The sequence below is a fragment of the Eucalyptus grandis genome, chromosome 4, assembly GCF_016545825.1.
Source record: "Eucalyptus grandis isolate ANBG69807.140 chromosome 4, ASM1654582v1, whole genome shotgun sequence".
In the NCBI taxonomy this organism is placed as follows: domain Eukaryota; kingdom Viridiplantae; phylum Streptophyta; class Magnoliopsida; order Myrtales; family Myrtaceae; genus Eucalyptus; species Eucalyptus grandis.
Genome location: NC_052615.1, coordinates 20870448 through 20890444, shown reverse-complemented (window position 1 = coordinate 20890444; position 19997 = coordinate 20870448). Strand labels below are relative to the sequence as shown.

At 38.0% G+C, this 19997-nt stretch overlaps 1 protein-coding gene and 1 long non-coding RNA gene across 7 annotated transcripts; one reads left to right on the top strand and one right to left on the bottom strand.

Annotated features, from left to right (window-relative positions):
• The first annotated feature begins 7270 nt into the window (after positions 1–7270).
• Positions 7271–8984, top strand: LOC104430545 (disease resistance protein RPS6-like). Its single transcript, XM_039310805.1, has 4 exons — positions 7271–7818; positions 7971–8065; positions 8304–8790; positions 8885–8984. Exons 1-4 carry the CDS (start codon positions 7271–7273, stop codon positions 8982–8984), a joined length of 1230 nt encoding a protein of 409 aa, XP_039166739.1.
• A 2514-nt stretch (positions 8985–11498) lies between these two features.
• Positions 11499–16224, bottom strand: LOC104441212. 6 transcript variants are annotated; one of them, XR_005550618.1, is made up of 5 exons: positions 16000–16224; positions 14786–14923; positions 12198–14170; positions 12019–12118; positions 11499–11832 (listed from the first exon to the last, which is right to left on the bottom strand). It is a non-coding gene; the product is annotated as an uncharacterized LOC104441212 (long non-coding RNA). The 6 variants fall into 6 exon arrangements; XR_005550619.1 differs by having other exon boundaries at positions 11499–12118; positions 12198–12267; positions 12464–14170; XR_005550617.1 differs by having other exon boundaries at positions 11499–12118; positions 12198–14173.
• Between the last annotated feature and the right edge of the window lie 3773 nt (positions 16225–19997).

Sequence of the window (19997 nt, the reverse complement as noted above, 5' to 3'; positions counted from 1 at the left end):
TGACTCTGTTGTTCGCTAAGGGGGGTGAGCTTCTCGCATTTCCAACATTTTATCAACTGATAGTTGGAGCACTACAATATGTGTCCATGACTAGACCCAATATTGTTTTTGCTCTCAACTTGGTCAATCAATTCGTACATTAACCCATATTACCTCATCTCTAGGCCATCAAATGCATATACCAGTGTTTAACTAGCACATGCTCTCACTTATTGCTCATTGACCGGTGTCATCCCACTTCATTGACTACTTATGCAAATGTAGATTGAGTTGGGTGCTTTGATGCTCAATGGCCTACCTTGGATTTTTGTGTTTCTCTAGGTGTCGATAATGTTTCTTTGTGCCAAAAAGCAACCCACTGTAGCCTATTTTAATGCAAACGATGAATATCGTGCTATCACTCACTATGTTGCTAAGATAATTTGGATTTGTCATTTACTTCATGAGCTAGGGTCCCCTTTTTTAATCCTCACATTGTTTATTGTGATAATATTTATGCTACCTATCTTGCTCTCAACCCGTGTTTCATGCTCACACCAAACACATCGAGTTGGATTTTTCACTTTGTTCAAGAGCGGGTTACTTCTATCAATCTACGTATTTGCTACATGCTTACAACATATTAGCTACCAAATATCTTCACCAAGGGACTACATAGTCTCCATTACAAGTTATTGATATACAATCTCTCTATTGTTACACCAACTTCGAATTGAGGTATTAATATATAATTTATATGTATTATGAGGTGTTTCTATAATTACATTTCTAGCTATATCCCAATTGTTATTAATCACATTTATAGTCATGCAATCCTAATTGGGGTTAGAGCCAGTTATTTTCTCTCTATCTCAAAATGTTAAAAATAGGTATGCTCACTTTGCAGCAAATGGTCGGAGATGCGAGAGAAACGATGGGGAATTGGGAATGAGAAATGATTTGAAGACAATGAAGAATATAAAGTAGAAGAGAGAGAGAGAGTGAGTGAGAGAGAGAGAGAGAAGAATGACAAACAGAAAGTTCTTATTTATTAAAATTTTGAAGGATTTGATCTAGTTTCTTTCTTCTTTAGTATTTTATGCATATATAAAGATCCATTTAAATGATTTTAAATTTTTGTAAAATTTAAAATTGCAATCTTATTTACTATTAGACACCAGAAAATCTCTTGAAATGCGCAAATATGACATGTACCATCCTTTCTATAAATGTTAAGGATGTTTTTTTTTCTTCATCTTTAGAAATATGGACAGAAATGAAAAGTACCTTTTTAGTTTAGAATAAACAAACCCCGGGACACTTATGTTGTGTCAAACTATGAATTCAGAATCCTATTAGAGTGGAGTCAATAAACCTTGTAGAAATTCGGGATCTTGGCTGCATTCAATGTTGGGTTGGGTGCACTTTCATGTAGAGGAAATCTAATGAAATACAAGCTCAAAGACAATTCATATGATAATCCATATGTAGAAATAATTGGAGGCTATATTTGGCATCAATAAATAGGGTTTCTCTCTATTATTATGTGGTAGCCACAAAAGAATGAGTAGTGTGAGGCTAAAGCAAGAGAGAGAGAGCAGAAAATCTAAAAAGAGGGTGCTATCCGGTTTTCATCAAGTTGACGATCAAAGGTCACTTTGTGTTCCCTCATCAGGTTTTTTTGGGAGTTGAACCGAACCTGCCTTTTAGTGAAATTTATCATTAATCTCTTATGAAGGTCATGTGTATTGCCAAGAATTGTGTTCTTGATATTGTTGTTGCTATGTACCTATATTATTAGCTAGAAAAGAATTTTGTTCACCCAATTTTGTTGATAGTGAAGATTTTGGATGAACTCTGGCCTCATAAATTTTGATCTCCTCACACCGAGACAATTTTCCACATAAAATTGCCTTGTATTTGTGTCCTTAGTAATTACAATGCTCTACTACATTGTTTCATATTAGTTTTCCATAAGATGGGAGATTGTTTTGTGCCATTGTGCTAATATGATATTATTGGGCTTGTCATTATTCTCCCAACATCCAAGTCATAGAAAATCTTCATCACTTTCACTTTTCTAGACATCGAAAGCTAAAGGTTTACCTATCTAGTTTGTCACCTCCCAAATATTAAACTTTGGTTCGGTATGTGATTATCAACACTACCAAATTTCGGTTGCAGTGGCTTTAACTATTTTCATCTCTCCAAAGTTCTCCATATACAAAGTCCAAAGAATAAATGGATTTTGCAATTTTGACACCTGAGATATCGAAGTTCTGTTAGATTCAACAACTTAAGAATAAGCCTCCATATCGCTTTTTACTGATCTAACTATTCACCCTTCCAAATATCAAGATTCCGTTGGATTCGAGCTACACATCCCATTGATGTCACCTCTTCAAAAATCTGAACTTTTCCACGTTCATATAGAAGACCAATTCGAATCTCAGTCGCCTTCAAGTTAACTTTCCAAGTGGTATAGCTCTGTCCGATTTGCGTACAAATTATTAAAGCTCGGTCAGATTTATGTACAGATGATTGACAATCATCACAAGGGCAAAGCTTTATCAACTTCATAAGCACAAAGAACCTGTGAAGGAAATCAATTCTTCAAATCATATTATAAAACCTCTTTTACAGCGGCACAACACGCGCACACGCACATTGGGGATCTGTGATTATCATAGCATTCTTGGTGAATGGACGAACTTTAAGCAACATGTTTTTGTCGCTCATCAAAATTATGGGATTCTTGGATGTTGACGATCCGTGCACAACTCGGGCGGGTCGCACCCCGTGCAATCCTAAGTGTCTCAATGGTCTTATAATTGCGATGCAAGATAAGTTAATAATGAAAAGCTGGCAAAAGTAAGATAATAGTACATGGGTTGAAGAAACAGGTTTTGTCTCTTTAGATTAGACTATATGATGAAATTTCCCACATGAAAGTAGTGTGGGAAGAGTACAAACAAGTACAAGTACTAGTGGAGAACGGATGAAAAACCTTGGTTTTATTCAACCATCATTTGGGTGAAAGATTCCCTTTCTTAGAATACTCCCACAATAGCTTTCAACCGACCACTAGTTGTTTTCTGATTATTACTTTCTAATACTTCTATTCATTGGCATGTGGTTGGGTAATGAATAATTACATTACAACTCAATCCTTATAAAGTGGCTGAGTATGCATCCAATAGGATTACATGGAAACTAACATAAAGTAAATTTGTGTACAAGTTTGGAATTTTTCGTGGTATTGACCCATTTTCTTTAATAATATGCACTTTCTTTCTTCTTCTTTTTTCTTTTTCTTTTGCTTATGGGCCAACCATTTGACTAAGTCAAAATATTACACAAAATGCATAGAGAGAACTGAAAGTCTTCTCCCCAAAAGGAAGATGAAAAGTTGGAACATCTTATATTGCAATGAATATGTCCTCATTTCGTAAGAAGATGCACTCTGACCTCCCTCTATTTGATGGACCATACTTTCTTACGGACCAATGAATATGGATTGATGCAGCCATTTGTAGTTCAACTACCGTCATTAGCACAGACACCATGTTTGAATACGAAAGCAGAATTCTATGACTTGAAATTTTTAAGCACCCGGGAGATTGCCTTCTGAATCCAGATAAAATTAGCTTAAATTCTCCCTAGTCCCTATTAACATGAAGTATCGGATAAAGGGAAAAGACTATAGTAGAGGAGAGGACACAAACAGAGCCCCGCTCATTGTGCTCATGGTAAGACTCGCACTGTGAGTAGCGATCATGACCGATTCATCACGTAACAAGGCATATGGTATCTAGATAGTAGTATAGACTTCCCAGTCGATATCCAGCTCTCTTTTTTTTTTTTTTTTTTATTAAATCCTTCTATCGACTTTTGTGCGGGGGTTTAAAGGTGATCATTGGTTGGCCGATACCCTCCTAGGCCCAGTTATCAAGCCCGTGGATATCGCAAACTTCATTTAAATCTGCAGTGGCCAACGAAATCTAATCGGATGTACAGCTCCGAAGCAACGGGCACGAAGATAAAATCGGATGGTTTGCACAAGACATCTAATTTCAAAGCTCGATCAGCTCGAGTAAGTTTCATCGTGTGTCTGGCTAGATTTTTAATTTTCATCTTTTTACTTAACTTAAATTTTACGACAAATACGCTTTAATTTTTTTTTATCCGAAACATCCGAAATAATCATTACATTCAACAGGTGAATTCAAATATAATTTTTTTTAATACTTTTCAAAATTCAGATAATATTATAAATCTTGACGGAATTCTAAATAAACAGTTCCGGATTATTGTCGGGTGAGGGTCCTTTGCCCCGTGCTGCACTTCCTCAAGTGTATCTGCCCTAAATTTTACTTTTAAGTTTTCCGAACATGATCCCTTCGAGGAAGTTTACAAAACTCTTTTTTCTGTCCAATCTGCACCATTTTTTCTAGCCGTGGTGCTTCCGCATTCTTTCCAAAATCTATCAATTACTTACCGCGCAAATCCGAATTGACTGAAAAAGAAAAAAAATCCGAATTGACTGAGAGTCCAATTCTACTCACAAGTCAAGAACACATCCATTTCCCATCGCAACTCATAAGAAATTCTATCATCATCATCATCATCATCATTATAAGCAACTTATTGTTGAATTGCAAAGCCAACAACAACTTGGACATATGCAAGTCTCTATTTTCTTTGTGAAGATTTTGTAGGATCACTACCAAATGTTCTAAAAACTTAAACTATTAGATGATGGCATAGTTTGTTATTTAATATTATAATATCCTTGATCAAATGAGGCCCAAATCATCGGCGCCCCCCCTACCATTGTCGTCAATCTTCACGTTTGCTCACTTGCTCATCACAATCAGATCCAAGCACCATAGACATGCAATTTCGCTCTAGCCTTGTGCTACATCGAGTAATGGTACTGGTGCAACGTAAGGCACTCTCTGGCTTCAAGTTGTGATTTTTTTTTTTTTTTAATGTTGTAATATTAACACAAAACATATATTGGATCTTGCAATCAAATTAATGCAAAATCACCAAAGAAATAAATGATGAATAATAAAAGGCAACACAGATTTATGTAATTCAGTTCAAATATCACTATTTATTTTATGGGAAAAGGCTACAGTAATTAATCTACTATAATCGGGTAATTAAAATTATACTCACTCATATATTCGAGTGTTTTTCATATCTAAATTAAGTTCAAATGCAAAAATAACAAATAAGTAATTCAATTTAACGTAAAACTCACGGTATAGATCACTGGATTTTCAAAGTCAAAGCAGAAGCTTTAGGCACGGCCTAACCGAGAAGGCCGATCACGTTCCCACGACTTCTTCTTCCTCCCTTGCTGCAGGCTTTTTAAAGCAAAACTTACGCTTTTATCTTGTTTTCTCTGATTACTCCTTGGCTCCACAAAATAAAAATATATGTAGGGAATATATGCAAGCGAAGAAGTCATTCCACTCAAAAAAAATCCTAAGAGAATAGAAAATCAACTTCCGCCGCCCCAAGAGTCCAGATTTGCGCAGGATAAAAAGACCAGGCTTATTTTTGTTTTAATAACTAAATCAAATCCTCCAAACTGGTCGAGCTTTGTGCACGGCTTAAACTTACGACATAATTTAACACTTCATATTACAACTCAGCTGTTTTGTGAGGCTCTCGAGTGCAAATACATCGAACTAACGCAGAAAACTTCAAAGGTGTTGGAACGCAGTGGGAACGCGAAGAGTATGTGGAGACCCTAGCTTTGGAGATCGTTTATTTGCTAGGGTGCTGATTTTAATAGTCAAAAACCGAAAGCTTATATCAATACCATGTACCGACAGCAAGCAAGCAAAATAATGAAAAAACGCTATGGTGTGTTTTGAACTCATACGGCAATGAATAACTTGCTGTCCTGAAAACCAAAGGAGAAACCAGTCAGCATCTTAGAGTCAATTGCAAAGTCTTATAGGGAGTGTTGATTGATGTAATTATCGTTGTCGTGTGGGAATGCAAAATGAGTTTGTCTCGGTTAGTCGCGAGCGAACAACCCGCTGATGGTGGCCTGGTCGAACGAACTGACCTTGAATTATGATATTCTGCCCCTTTCATCCTAACTAAATGCCTCCTTCGCGTTTTATTAAAAAACTGGGCATAATTTGATACATGGAAAATAATTTAAGACATTAACTAATCATACTTCGAAGAGAAAAAGACAACAGTAAAAAGAGTGCATTGTCTTCGTTAAAAGATATTCCGATATCGGATGGAGGTCCTTTATCTTTCTAAAAGACTTTGGACTTGACTGACTTCTTTTTAAATCAAAATTGCATGTCATGCAACATTTTTTTAATGGAAATTGTGCATTGAGTTCCTCTCATTTCTATCTCTCCTTTTTTTTCCCTATACTCGAAATTGTCCTCAATTCAAGAATGAATGAACAATGCCATTGCCAATAATATTGTCTTGAAATGGCATCACATGCATGAACATTGCCATTTAATCATGTGTCAAGATAAGGAGATGAGAATTATTATCCAAAACGTCATAAATTTATTATATAGATGTAAATTTACTTATAAATATTTTAATCATGTCAATTTAGGCCAAGTCAATTTGTAGCTTTTCATCTCACAAATAATATATCTAAATTTGAGCCAATTCCATTAATATTTGGCCTCGAATAGGAACAGCAAAATCTCAGCTCTCTTTGGTTTTCTTCTCCACTGTTTTCGGTGAGCTCAGGGTGCACTCTCTCTCCTCTTCACTTCGGGCACGCACACTTGCACGAAGCACTTTCTTTTCTTTTTGACTTTTGCCCTTTCCGTTTTTTGTGCTAGCTGGGCCCCACGCTCAGTCAACAAACTCCTAGGGACAAAGCAGGAGCCATGATTTTTCCTCATATAATGTTTATCCGCTCAAGACTTTGACTGATAAATGCTCTGCGTGTGGATCAGATCTGCGTACGGACTCCCGTGTTAATTTAACATTGCTAACGAAGAAATCACGCTTTCCATGAACGGAGACTTCTCTAGCTTGTTCGAGGATTTTCTTTGATACTTCTTTTTCTAACAAGTAATTTTCTTAGCTTGTTTCCACAATCTTGAGTCTTCATTCCTTCATGGCTAAACTAGTAGTTTTCAGAATTTGTTGAAAATTGATTGCAATTTCCTACAATAATATACACAATTGACTCGAATCTTGAAAGCATCAAGTCTTGGATAAGAGAGAGCATTGAAAGAGTACTTAATTAGATCCCAAAAGAGAAAAAGGGAAGCTACGGACGATGAAGAAAATGATTGTCCTGGCAATTGTTCTGCCACTGGCCCCTCTATCTGTGTACGCTCACAGATTGCTACAAAAGAAAAGAAGTGCAGTCCATCGGAACTATGATGTGTTCTTGAGCTTCAGAGGCCCGGACACTCGCACCGGCTTCACTGATTTTCTGTACAACAGCCTAGTAGCAGCTGGTCTCCACGTGTTCAGGGATTATGATTCAATCCCAGTAGGCGAGCAGATAGGCCCAGAGATTCTCAAGGCCATTAAGAGTTGCAGGATTGCCATCCCGATCATCTCCGAACAGTATGCACAGAGTAAATGGTGCCTCCGCGAGCTCAAAGAGATTATGGATTGCCAGGGAAAGGATGGCAAATCAGTCTTCCCTGTATTCTACAAGGTGGATGTTGGTGATATCCATCGCCAGTGCGTTAACTTGGAAAAAACCCTAGGTAGCCCTGAGATGCAGATCAGTGCAGAAGAAATGGAAAAATGGTGTAATGCGTTCACTTCTGTGGCGAAGATTAAAGGATGGATATCACATACCATAGCTGATGGGTATGTATATTTGTATTTATGAATCCAAAAAGCCCGTGCACTTATATGGGAATGACCGATCCAAAATCGTAGAGTTAGTGGAAGGAAGAAATCAAACTGGACGCCTAACTTTGGTTTTACTCATATATATATGTGTGTGTGTGTGTGTGCAGGCATGAAGCAGAGCTGGTGAAAATGGTAGTCGCAAAGGTTTCAAGTGACTTGAAGATGATGTGGATTGAACGGCTCCCTACGTTCATAAGCTCCGGTATGTCCCAATTCCATTGAGCCAAGCACCTACCTTTCGCAAGTATTCTCTGTATTCATCATGTGAGAGCTTCGGCCATTCTTCAATTCCACATAAAAAAGCACGTAAGGTTCATGCGGTTTATGACCTAGACCGTTTTCGTGGCTTTAAAAGTTACCTCAGTCTTTTGGGATTTTGGTGTGATTCGTCTTGGCTATATATTATCATCATCACTTTGATTTGTCTTACTGGATAACAGTGCTTTTTCACTTTTCGAAGAAGAAAAGAAGAGAAAGTAAATGCCAAGTGTTCTTAGCTATTCGTGGCCCCGATACTCGACATAGCCTTGCTGCTTTCCTCCGTGTTAGCTTTAAGCTTGAAGGAATCAAAGTATTTGATGATGATGATTCCTCTCTCATCGGTACAAATATTGATAATGAGATTTATGATGCTATCAACAACTGCAAGATATCCATTCCAATTCTCTCTGAAGATTATGCCTCTTCTTCTTGGTGCCTCAATGAGCTAGCTCAAATGGTTGAATGCCATCAAACGAAGGGCCAAAAGATATTGCCCATTTTTTATAAAGTAAAGAGATCAAACGTACGAGACCTATCAGGTGTTTTTGGACAGAGGATACTTAAACATAGGAATATGGTTGATGCAACTACTTATGAGCGGTGGGAGCAAGCTCTCAAGAAGGTTGGGACCTTCAAAGGATGGGTATCAGAGAAAATTGCCAACGGGTACTTATTTTCCTCATGCCTGTCAAAGTCTTAATTTGCTTCTTATACTACTTAGAGCTTACTTCAAATTTTTTTTTTTTTTGGCAATTGGCAGGTATGAAGGAGAACTTGTAAAAAGGGTAGTCAAGGAGGTTTCAAAGTTGGTTAAAGAATCCCCAAATACAAGATGCCCCATCCCGTACACCAAATATTGACTCAATCCTAGAATTAGAAACAATTCATTTTTATAATTTGCAATTCTTATCTTACAAGAAGATTTTCCTCGATGATCAAATGTGTCATCATTTAATAATTTTCTAAGGAATGGTGAGGAATTCTTTTGGAATTAAGAACATGTTACAAATGTTATGATGTTGTGTAATCTATTTAATAAAGATGTATATTGTGCTAGTAAGTTCATCCTCTTTCATTCGTTTGTGCTCCTTCTCAAGGTAGCCTATAACTTCTATAGTATGTTGATGATATCTTTTGTCACCGGTTATACTCCTCATATATTACTGTCTTTAGACCACTTCACTATTTCTTTGTCATTTAGAATCACTCGATGGTACATATTTATTTCAAGCCAACTATGCTAATGGCCTTTTGCACAAGTTTGAACTCGTTAAGGTTAAACCCGTGTCTATAGCTTTGGCCTTGAAAACTCTATTATTTGCTAATGATGGTGAGCTTCTCCTTTTTTGACGTTGTCTTGATAGATGGTTGGTACACTACAGCATGTGCCATGACAAGACTTGATACTATTTTTGCTATGAACTTGGTTAATCAATTCTTGCATTAACCCAAATTACCTTATCTCTAGCCATCAAATGTCTATACTAGCAATTAGCTCGCACATCCACTCACAGATTACGCATTGAGTGGTATTCTCCCACTTCATTGATTGCTTATGTAAGAATAGACAAGGCTAGGTGCTTCGATACTCAACGGTCCACCTTAGATTTTTGTGTTCCTCTAGGTGTTGATCTTGTTTCATTGAGTGCCAAGAAACAATCCATCATAGCCCATTTTAGTATAGAGGCTGAGTGTTCTATGTTTATTAGACCATTTGGATTCGTCTTTTACTTTGTGAATTGGGGTCACCCTTTTTTATCTTCTCACCATTTATTGCGACAACATTTACGCCACCTATCTTACTCTCAACCCTGTGTTATTGTGCTCACACCAAGCACATTAAATTAGATTTTTCACTTTGTTTTAAAGCAGGATACTTTCGGTCATCTAAGAGTTTGCACATGCTTATAGCTGATTAGCAAGCAAACATCTTCACCAAGGGACTACCTAGTCTGCATTTCATGTTATTGAGATCCAATCTTTCAATTACTACACTTACTTTGGATTGAGGTATTAATACATGATTTATATGTATTATGAGGTCTTTCTATAATTATGTTTCTGACTGTACCTTGATTGTAGTTTGTCACTCTTATAATCACGAGAGAGAGAGAGAGAGAGAGAGAGAGAGAGAGAGAGAGAGAGAGAGAGAGAGAGAGAATTTGAAAAAAGAACAAAAAATTTCAGGCCAATAAATTTTTAACAGCTTTAACATTGTGTTGGCAATCTTTAACAGCATTAATCCCACGTCATAAAAATCCATCACCGGAATAGCGCAAGATGACTTCTACAACGGTCCTTTAGCATTAATTCAAGCAAGCGAAACAACTTCGCATGCATGCAATCTACAATCATGACATGATTCATTCTCTTCTTGCACGATGTCAAAATCAAATAAAGAGAGATATTAGAATGACAAAAAGAAAGTTCTTATTATTTAACTTTTGTAGGATTTGATTTAGTTTCTTTCTTTTTCAGTATTTTATGCATATATAAAGATCTTTTAAAATACGTAGATATGAGCATGTACCATCCTTTTTATATATACTAAGAATGTTTTTTTCTCTCATCTTTAGAATTATGGACTAAAAAATATCTTTTTAATTTAGATTAGAGAAATAATTGAGTGACAATATTTATTCTACTATGAAATAACAGTCTGTTTTGAACCATAAGAAACAAATAATAAATAGATATAAATTGTCTTGTGGTCTAATTTGTTTAAAATTTGTGGATTCTCATAGTAATCCAAAAAAGTATTGTGCTAGTAAAGCTCAATTGAATATACAGACTCTGAGACACTTATTTCAACCTATGAATTCAGAATCCTATTAGATTAGCCAATGATCTTGACATGTAGAAAATCAGAATCTTTGTTGCGTCCATGTCACAGAAAAATCACACCACTTTCACCTTTCTAGACATTGAAAGCTAAAAAAATTAAAAGAAGAAGACATTGAAAACTAAACACTGAAAATCTATTGGATTGCAATCATAGATGACATCTAAAGCTTTATCTGCCTAGTTTATCATTTGAACTTTGGTTCTATATGGGATTATCAATCTCTAATGTTCTTCTATTAGTCTTTCTTTTTGCCTAGTATTAAGCATAAAAATATTTAATTTGGGAGACATATGGGGTCTGGAAAAATTTAAACTCAAGACCTCCAATTCTGATATTACGTGAAATTTTGATGGAAACAATGCCAACTGTTTTAAAAGCTTAAACTATTAGATAAAAACGTGATTTATTATTTAGATATTTTAACATGTTTTCTGAAATGAAATGATGTTTAGAGCATTTCTTCAATATTCTAAATTCTAATAGAAGAGAGATTCTGACCAAAATAAATAAATAAAATATAAGAGAAAGATACCATAATGAAAGCCTTGGAGGACCTTCCTTCCCCCTTCACCGAAAATTCAATAGGATTACTCTTTGTTCTGTTCACCACCTAAATCACAATTCTCTCTTCTTCTATTTTTAGTGGTCGTTCCATTTGTATAATTCTACGCTATGAACAAAAAACTCTGCTAACATACCTCATCAACATAGGTATCTTACAAGGTGCATGTTTTTCACCTGTTCGCCGATAGAATTAGCTAAAAATGAAAACAGAAGCCCATAGACAATGCCTCAACTTTTTACACTCAACAAAACAAGCACCGGCAGGAGCAGCAAAATCACCATACGACCACCCTAACCTTCTGCAAGCATTGGCCACGCAACATTTGATACATAAATCACAATAGAAGCTACATAATTTTGATGCATGAATCAGGCATGGTATATGATTATTCAAGGTAAGTAAGTTCACCATTATACTCTCGATGATCATCACAAAGCAGCAAAAGAAGAAGAAAGGCAAATGGTTGAATGAAAACCAAGCAAACCTCAAAATTCCTGTTTTCTCTCTAGTCGGCCATGTATTGCTTAAGCCTACTTTTCCTGCTTAGCTGCAATATCCTTGAGGTTTTCCTTTTACTCTCCTCTCTGGATGGAAAAAAACAGCCATATCAACCAAACTAATTGGAAGTAGGAAGAGCAGAAATGGTATCCAACGAGGCCTCACCTGGTGCAAATTCAAAATAATATCAGAACTTCAAATGAACCCCAGCTTGTTAATTTCTGGAGGCCAATTGCTGCAAAAGATTGAATGGCTAAGAAAACAGAATCCTACGCATTATTCTCATCACCACAATAGAAAATTTCAGCATAAATCAGCCAACATAGATTCATGGTGTAAGCTCCTCTATTCTACGAAAAACAAAACCATGACAACATGCCATACGATTGTTCTCAAAATGTAGCTGAAAAAGCAGAAGTCCATGCCATTACCAGAGCGCCTTGATGTGATGGATGGAATTTTGGGCAGAAACTAGAGGCTGAAAGTATTGCCTAACAAGAAAGGAAAAAATCGAAAGAAACTTTTATTGCACGCTCTAGCTTTGAGGTAGTATCTGAACTCTTAATCATCTTGGCATTGCTAAATATGTTATATCAAAGGCATCGGAAACATTTTCAGCATACAAGTAAAATGTGATACAAAAATCAGCCAAAATCAGGCACTGTCAAAAGGTAGGTGAGACTCTCCCGAAAGCTTCCACAGAACTTTTGTGCTCTGCATCTTTCAAAATATTTCTAGCACTTGTGAGGAATTTTTCTTTGAAAGGGCATTCTCATAACACTCCACATATATTATGGCACTTTTCAGCTCTGCATCTTCCAAAAGGTTCCTAACACTTAAAGGAACATCTGCGAGGGTGGAAAGAAGACTTCAACAGGTCAATCAACCAAATCCCAAACACTAACATATCATGTAGGCGTCGCAATGTGCAAGAAGAAACAGATCAGAATGAAGAATCACCGACATTTTCTTCTATGCACATGATTACTGTGTAAGACATCAAAAGAGGTGGATAATATTATATGTCCGTATATGACAAAGCCTCATAATCGGCATATGACAAGATGGGATAGTTAATGCACCAGCCTGTCATACAGAAAGAGAAATTAATCATCCTTAGACATTGGAGAAGAAAAATAAATATAGCTGATTTGGATGGAAATATTTTCAGTTTTATGGCTTCTTGCCCACCAAAGCTCTTTCGATAATGGAAATTTTGGGAAACTAAGCAATTGACAAAAGCTATCTGCCTGGCTTGCCTTGAGAATGCTTCCGCTGAGGCACAAGATGTGTGGGTACTATACAGGACAAAGACGTTTCAACATAAATATTTACAGTTACCATTTCTTTATTAGTTTTGAATGTTGATGTTTGTAGTGATAAAACATGCAGAAGGATGATCAGCATCAGTACTCTCACATTCCCAGTACTAATCATGCTTTAAATTGTACATTCATGGTCTTCTCAAGGAGTTTCATATGGCATGTGATTATATTCCTCCCATAGTATTGTCCAGCAAAGTCAAGATCAGCTCATGATAATTCTCGTGCCAATTAAAAACCAACCAGTCCTGTACTTTCCTCCCCAATCATATCGTAACCAGCTCTACAAATCCCAATTTCACAAAGTTCTAGTACAAACATAGAACAAAAATCACACATTATGTTCAGCAGGCAAATTTGTCAATACTACGTCCCCATAATTTTTCATATTGAAAGCAGCGCTAGGTAAGTCCACCAAAGACATGTTGAAAACGCTATAAAAGGCAAGAAAAATTACTGTTGAGTTTCAATACTCTTGCAGCTAGAGAGCTGAATCCATGCTGTGGAAACTTAGGGACCCCTTTCATGTATATCAACACAGGATTTTCCTTGACATCCCAAATCATAATAATAATGAAGTTAAGCAAATGAAGGGAATAGATGAGCAAAGTCATTAGGATCACAGAACCTAACAAAGAACTAGATAACCGTGTCATGTCATGTCATGTCATGGAGCACCTACCTGTTCAACAAAATCCTTTAGGAAAATGGCAGAACACTGAAACTTACTCAAGGTTTGACGTCATCATGCATGTCTGGGTCATTTAGTAAAGTAGTGAATTATCTCATTCCTCTTAGACTAAACGGTGTAGATACCTGCTAATAACAGTTGCAAAAGGGTAGTTAGCGCATTATTGCAAACACGAAGATAACATAGACTAAGCTAATTCAGACACTATCAGAAATAAGGCTTGAGAGTTAGTGGGACTAAAAACACATGACCAATAAAAATGGCTTTTATCTCACCCGAGCACTGCCTACACTATCCTTTGATAAAGATATTTGAGTTTGTTTAAAAGTTGTTACATTGGCAATGACTATGAAAAGAAGCTAAAGTTTGAAATAGGAAGTCACTGCCATAACAGCCAGCGTTGCACTTCCATCAGTGAAGCATCACATGAGCACCACAGTCGTGCTGGACAAGAAGCAACATGGGGTCCTTACAAAAATAACCTACGTAATTCTAATGAAGGCCTTCTGTGTAAAGAAAGGGGTTTACATTGACTCCACTACTCAGTGCAACATCCCCTGTGGGCGTTTCTATGTCGGTTCTCTTGTTGGCCTGGCAAACCTAGCTTCTACTCAAGATCTTAGGGCACACCTCAAAGACCATCTTTAGACTTCAGAAATGAATCCTATGCACCTCCAGTCGTTCAATTATAACCGGTATAACTGCACCTTCCCCTAGTTCACACAGGAATAAAAGCTCACCATTCTATTAGAGCATCCTCCTGGGGACCCTGTAATGCCCTTGAGGAGTAGGTTCGATAAGGCTCTCACCATGATGCTTGCTGCAGTCCAGCTCAAGGTTATATGTCCTATGCACTAAAGCCCCGCACGACAGAATATCTATACACAACAAAGATTGAGGCAGAGTATTAGTTACAACTCATACAATGGAACAAGGATATGTAATAATATATTCAATCAAACAAGTAGCTCCAGCAAAGTGCGGATAGAGTTTGTAAACAAGAGTCCACAGTCAACCCAAAGCTAATAGCAACTTTGCATCTGGAAGTGGCTTTTCAAGCTCGCGTCATCAGAAAACCAATGCATTAATAAATCAGAATTTTGCAACTGAAAGCAAATTAACTTAAAACTTACATTATCATCAATACCATATAAAATATGCAGTGGAAATAACTAGGGACGAGCATGGTACGGGCAGACCTGTTCCACATCAGGGCTGGAACCTGAAAAGAATCCGGTGGGATGGTTCTAGAGAACCCAGAATGGAGAACCATACCAATCCCCTCTTCTTTAATGTGCAAAATCATAGTTCATTTCATAATAAAAATTCTCGATGCAAGAGCCAAAGCAAAAGCATCACACAAACAAGCATGAGAAAGTCAGAAATTCATTCAAGTAATCAAGAATCCCAGGTCTCTCAATAGTAGAACCTCTACCCATTGCATTTGCCATTAAGTCCCAGCCTCATTACTTTCATGAAGGAAAAGGGGGAAAAACACCAATTTCGAAGGAAATAAGTGTAGGACACAGCAGAAGGTGCTTGGGCAAAGAATGTTTTGAAGTTTGTGAGATCAACCTTTGTCTAAACTACCAAACCCCACCATCTATCAGGCCCCAATCAAAAGCTAGAACAGGGGCTGCAGCCCCTGAATCGCATCAGCCACGCAAAAATTGGATTGCTAAAAGGCCGACCCAGAATGTTTTTTCTTTAAAAAAAAAAAAAAAAAAAGAAAGAGAGAAAAGAAAAGCAAGGCAATTTAAGAAGGGTCGCGGTGAATCCAACAAGCAGAAAAAAGGGTTGAAAAGAGAAGAAAAAAAGAAAAGAAAAGGGAGGTCTCTGCTTCTCTCTCCCCCTCCTCTTAAATGTATAAAAAACACACACTTCTTACTAAAGGGATAAAAAGAAGGGAAGTCGCGAACAACGAAGAAGATGAATGCCCCCGTACGAGCCTCACCCGCCGTCCGCCGCTCCCAGATTCCGGCATGGCCAAACGAGCGCCGTCCCATTGGAACTACGACGTATTCTTTGAGCTTCGGCGGCAGGGACACTCGCGCCTACTCCCCCGATTCGCTCTCCAAAAACCTGCTAGTTAAGTTGCTGGAGTCCGCGGGTCCACAGACAAAGCCGTGCTCCCGGTCGGCGAGCAGATAGCGGGGCCCCAGGGTTCTCCACCGAGCCATCAGCCTTATGGAAGTCAATAGTAAAAGTCACAAAGAAGCCTCTCCGTAGTGAAGAGGGTAAACCTGTCTAATGTTCCACAACCAATTACACCAATTACTGGGACATTATTTTTGCCCATACCCTATGCTTCCTCCAACCAATTACACCAACATTTGTAATTAATAAATTCATCTCACCCATCGAGTTGGCTTAAAAAGATGTACTGCCTCATGTCATCTAAATGAGGCGTCCTTGTAGGCGACATCTGGCGCTTGGAAAGTACAAGCCGAGCACAAAATTCATATTTTCAGTTGAAGAAAAAGGACAGACCTTCATGACAGATTATAGAGGCTGGAGAAGTAGAAGGTGGAGTCAGTGTATCCCATTACAACCACATTCATGTTATTGGAGCTACATCCAGCTGCGGCCATTATTGTTCCGCTCGAACTAACATAGGCAATGTCCCTGCAGCCAAAATTAAACTCAATATGGCTTATATCTGGTGCCACGAGGAAGGTGGGTGGTGGATAAAATTCTCAAATTGATAATGAAAAGCCACGATATTGACCGGTGTAAATCTCATCAGCATTGAATGAACTCCGCTATGTATCATAAACTAGGACACCAACACTAAGAGAAGGAACGTGCTGTCTTAAGACCCAAAATGACAAACACAATCTTTGGCCGCAAAAAAGATTGTTAAAAGTTATCCACGGCAATTCATTCCGTTCTTTGTTACTTTAGATCACAATGTCCCTCAGTGAAAAATCCCGATTGAAGTACAGGGGAAAATCTTGCATCAACCACATAAGTAAAAAGACAAGCCGTGCATCGTTATTTCTATTCCCAATTTCCAGTACAATTTGCAGAAAGGAATTAAACAAGATAGTGATTGCTCAACAAATCTAACGAGGTTACTACATACTAGGCATGACCATTAAAGCAAAGAGATAATTCAATTGGATGAATGTTGCTCCTTCCTCCAACCTCCAGCAGCCATGAGCATACGGTCCCTTCTAATGCGGCAGTAGCAAATCTGTTTACACAAGGGTCAAACTACGAGGCTGATATAGACGCAAGAGCATAAGGCGGAGGGCTATACAGCAGGCAGCACTCCATAAGTAGCAATAGCCTTTTTCCTAACCAAGCCTTGTTTATCAATTATGTTACAGTAATTTTATAGTAATATCGCGATAAAAGTTCGAAGCAGTGACAAGTTAACAACCCACAAATTGCACTTCCAAAACACGACAGTAATAAATGTGGCACAATTCATTTAAATAGATCTCAAAGATCCAAGTGGTGTTGACTTGAAACTTAAGAAGATCATTGAATAAGAGAAGTGCAGAACAGAAGGGTACTCAACGCAATACTGTACCTTTTGCTGGTTGGCTTTTCTTTTTTTTTTTTTTTTTTTTTTGGGCGGGGGGTGTCCGCTGGGGACTTCTCTCCGTGTGCTCTTTCATTGAGCACACATCAACATACATTAATTCACGAAATATTCAGTGGTCACTAACCACCACGTCATCTGCTGACCCGGCATGCATACTTCATTAACATGATTTTTGCATAATTGTGCATAAATTTTCCTTGCAACATTCAATTGACACGATTTTTGCAGAAAGCTTACTATTCAAACTTTTCACAATAAGATTCTATTGTTAAAAATTTTTAAATAACATTGGGAAATAGACCTAAAGAAAATACAATTAAAAAAGTCATTATATTTTTCTTGTTTGAAATCATACTGTTCTTGACTCCAAAGCGTGCTTATCATATTCATCGTTAAAATTAAGAATCAAGCTTATTGATTGTGCATAAAACTTATTATTCGAATCTTGCAAAAACCGGAATCTTTTTTCGGCGAAATCACATTGACTCAACTGTCTTATTTTGATCTCTAACAGATATTGACGGCCATTTACAAGAGAAAACCCAAGAGTCAAAGGCATCTCGTATTTCCTCGAACCGATCACAGATCCTGATCATTCAACGTGCGATAGCTTTACGGCAGTCCCATGGGGGGTTAGATGTTCTCAACCATGCGGTAGGGATTGTGTAGCTGCCTCAAAACCACTTGGATAACCATTTGGATCAGTACGCTTTCTTTCTTATGAATTGCCAAATAAGATTGTAGTATGAGAAGTTTATTGGATCAAATTAAGATTTTGATGGGAATGATGAAAGTACGTACCCATTAGCCACATATCGGATTCCCAATCTTTGCAGGCCCAACGTCCGTCAAAGCTCTATCCATTCCTCATGGTCTTCTTCATCCTTATGTTGGAGCATGTGCTCCTAAAATGAATGGCATATATTCTATACTTGCGAGGCTTTGGCCTTATAAAATATTACAGCGGGCCCGTTTGGTTCAACTTTGGGGAAATGGCTTTGCATTTCCCCAAGTATTTTTGAGTGAATAGGCATTTTGTGAAGGCAAATATGTTTGGCAACTCATTTTTTGTGTATATTTTACAAAGCAACTTTGAAGTGAAAAGAAAAGAAAATGGAGGAGGAGGAGATGTAGCTATGTGTGGAGAGGGGAAAATCATGGGGGAGCAGCTAGTGGCGTTGGCGCTAGTGAGGAGGCGGCTGCTAGCGATGGCGGCGAAGGGGGAGAGGTGGCTCCCCTGAGGTTAGGAACCTCAGGCGATGCCCTAGGTCGCGCAACGACGTCGCCTGAGGCCGCATGACCTCAGGCGGCATCGCCGGGTTGCTCGACCTCGGGCGCGACCCAAGGCGACGCCACCGAGGTCAAGCGACCCGGGCGACACTACTCGAGGTCGAGCGACCTAGGGCGTTGCCTGAGGTCGAGCGACGTCGCCTAAGGTCAAGCGACCTAGGCGACACCCTGGGTCGCCCGATCTTGGGCGAGGCTTCCCGTCGGCCAGATCTAGCCCCTCGCTCACAGCTAAGAGCCACCCACTACGAAGCTTGGCCGAGCAGTCCAAGGAAGAAGACAAACAGTGTTTTTGAAGGCAAAAAGGGAAAATATGATTATCAGTAAAAGCAATATTGAAAAGAAAAAAATTTATTAAAGCTTAGACTAGCATTCCGATGGTCAGCATTTGGCTAAGGACACTTCTAAATACTGAACCAAACATCTAACATTTTCTCCAATGAGTTTTCGAGACTGAAAGCTCCTTGGGAATGCTGAACCAAACGGACCAGCATGTTCAGCCCCACTGTGTTCCTCGTCTTGACCATGAGCTCCCCAAGACACCAACAAGAGAAGGCAAAATTTGTCAACAAAATAGAAATAAAGATCCAACACTCCTAAATGGCGAGATAGAAGTTGCAAGTAAGATCATTACCTATCACGCAATGATTGCATCTACAAAAAGCTTATTATTCAAATTTTTCAAGATAAGGTTCTATTGGAGAAAATTTAATTTGATATAATAGTTTTGGGAAATAGAGCTAAAGAACACTCATGAAGAAAACTTAACATATTTTTCTTATTTTAAATCTGATTAACTCTAGACTCACTAGAAAGCATGTGCTTAATCTTTATTGAACTACCTAATTTTCATTATTCATAAACACGATTTTTTATATGTAGGATAAAATTAGGACAATTCCTTTCACATGTAGGAAAAATTTGATTCAATAGTTGTTATCCGATCGCTTGACTCGAACCAGATTTGCAACTTAAATTGCGAAGCAAAGAAATGAATATTTTTTCGATGAAATCACACTAACTCAATTGTCTCATTTTAATCGTGATCATTCAACGTGCTACAGCCCCGTGGGAGGTGAGGTGGTCTCAACCATTCGTTATTGTGTTGCTGC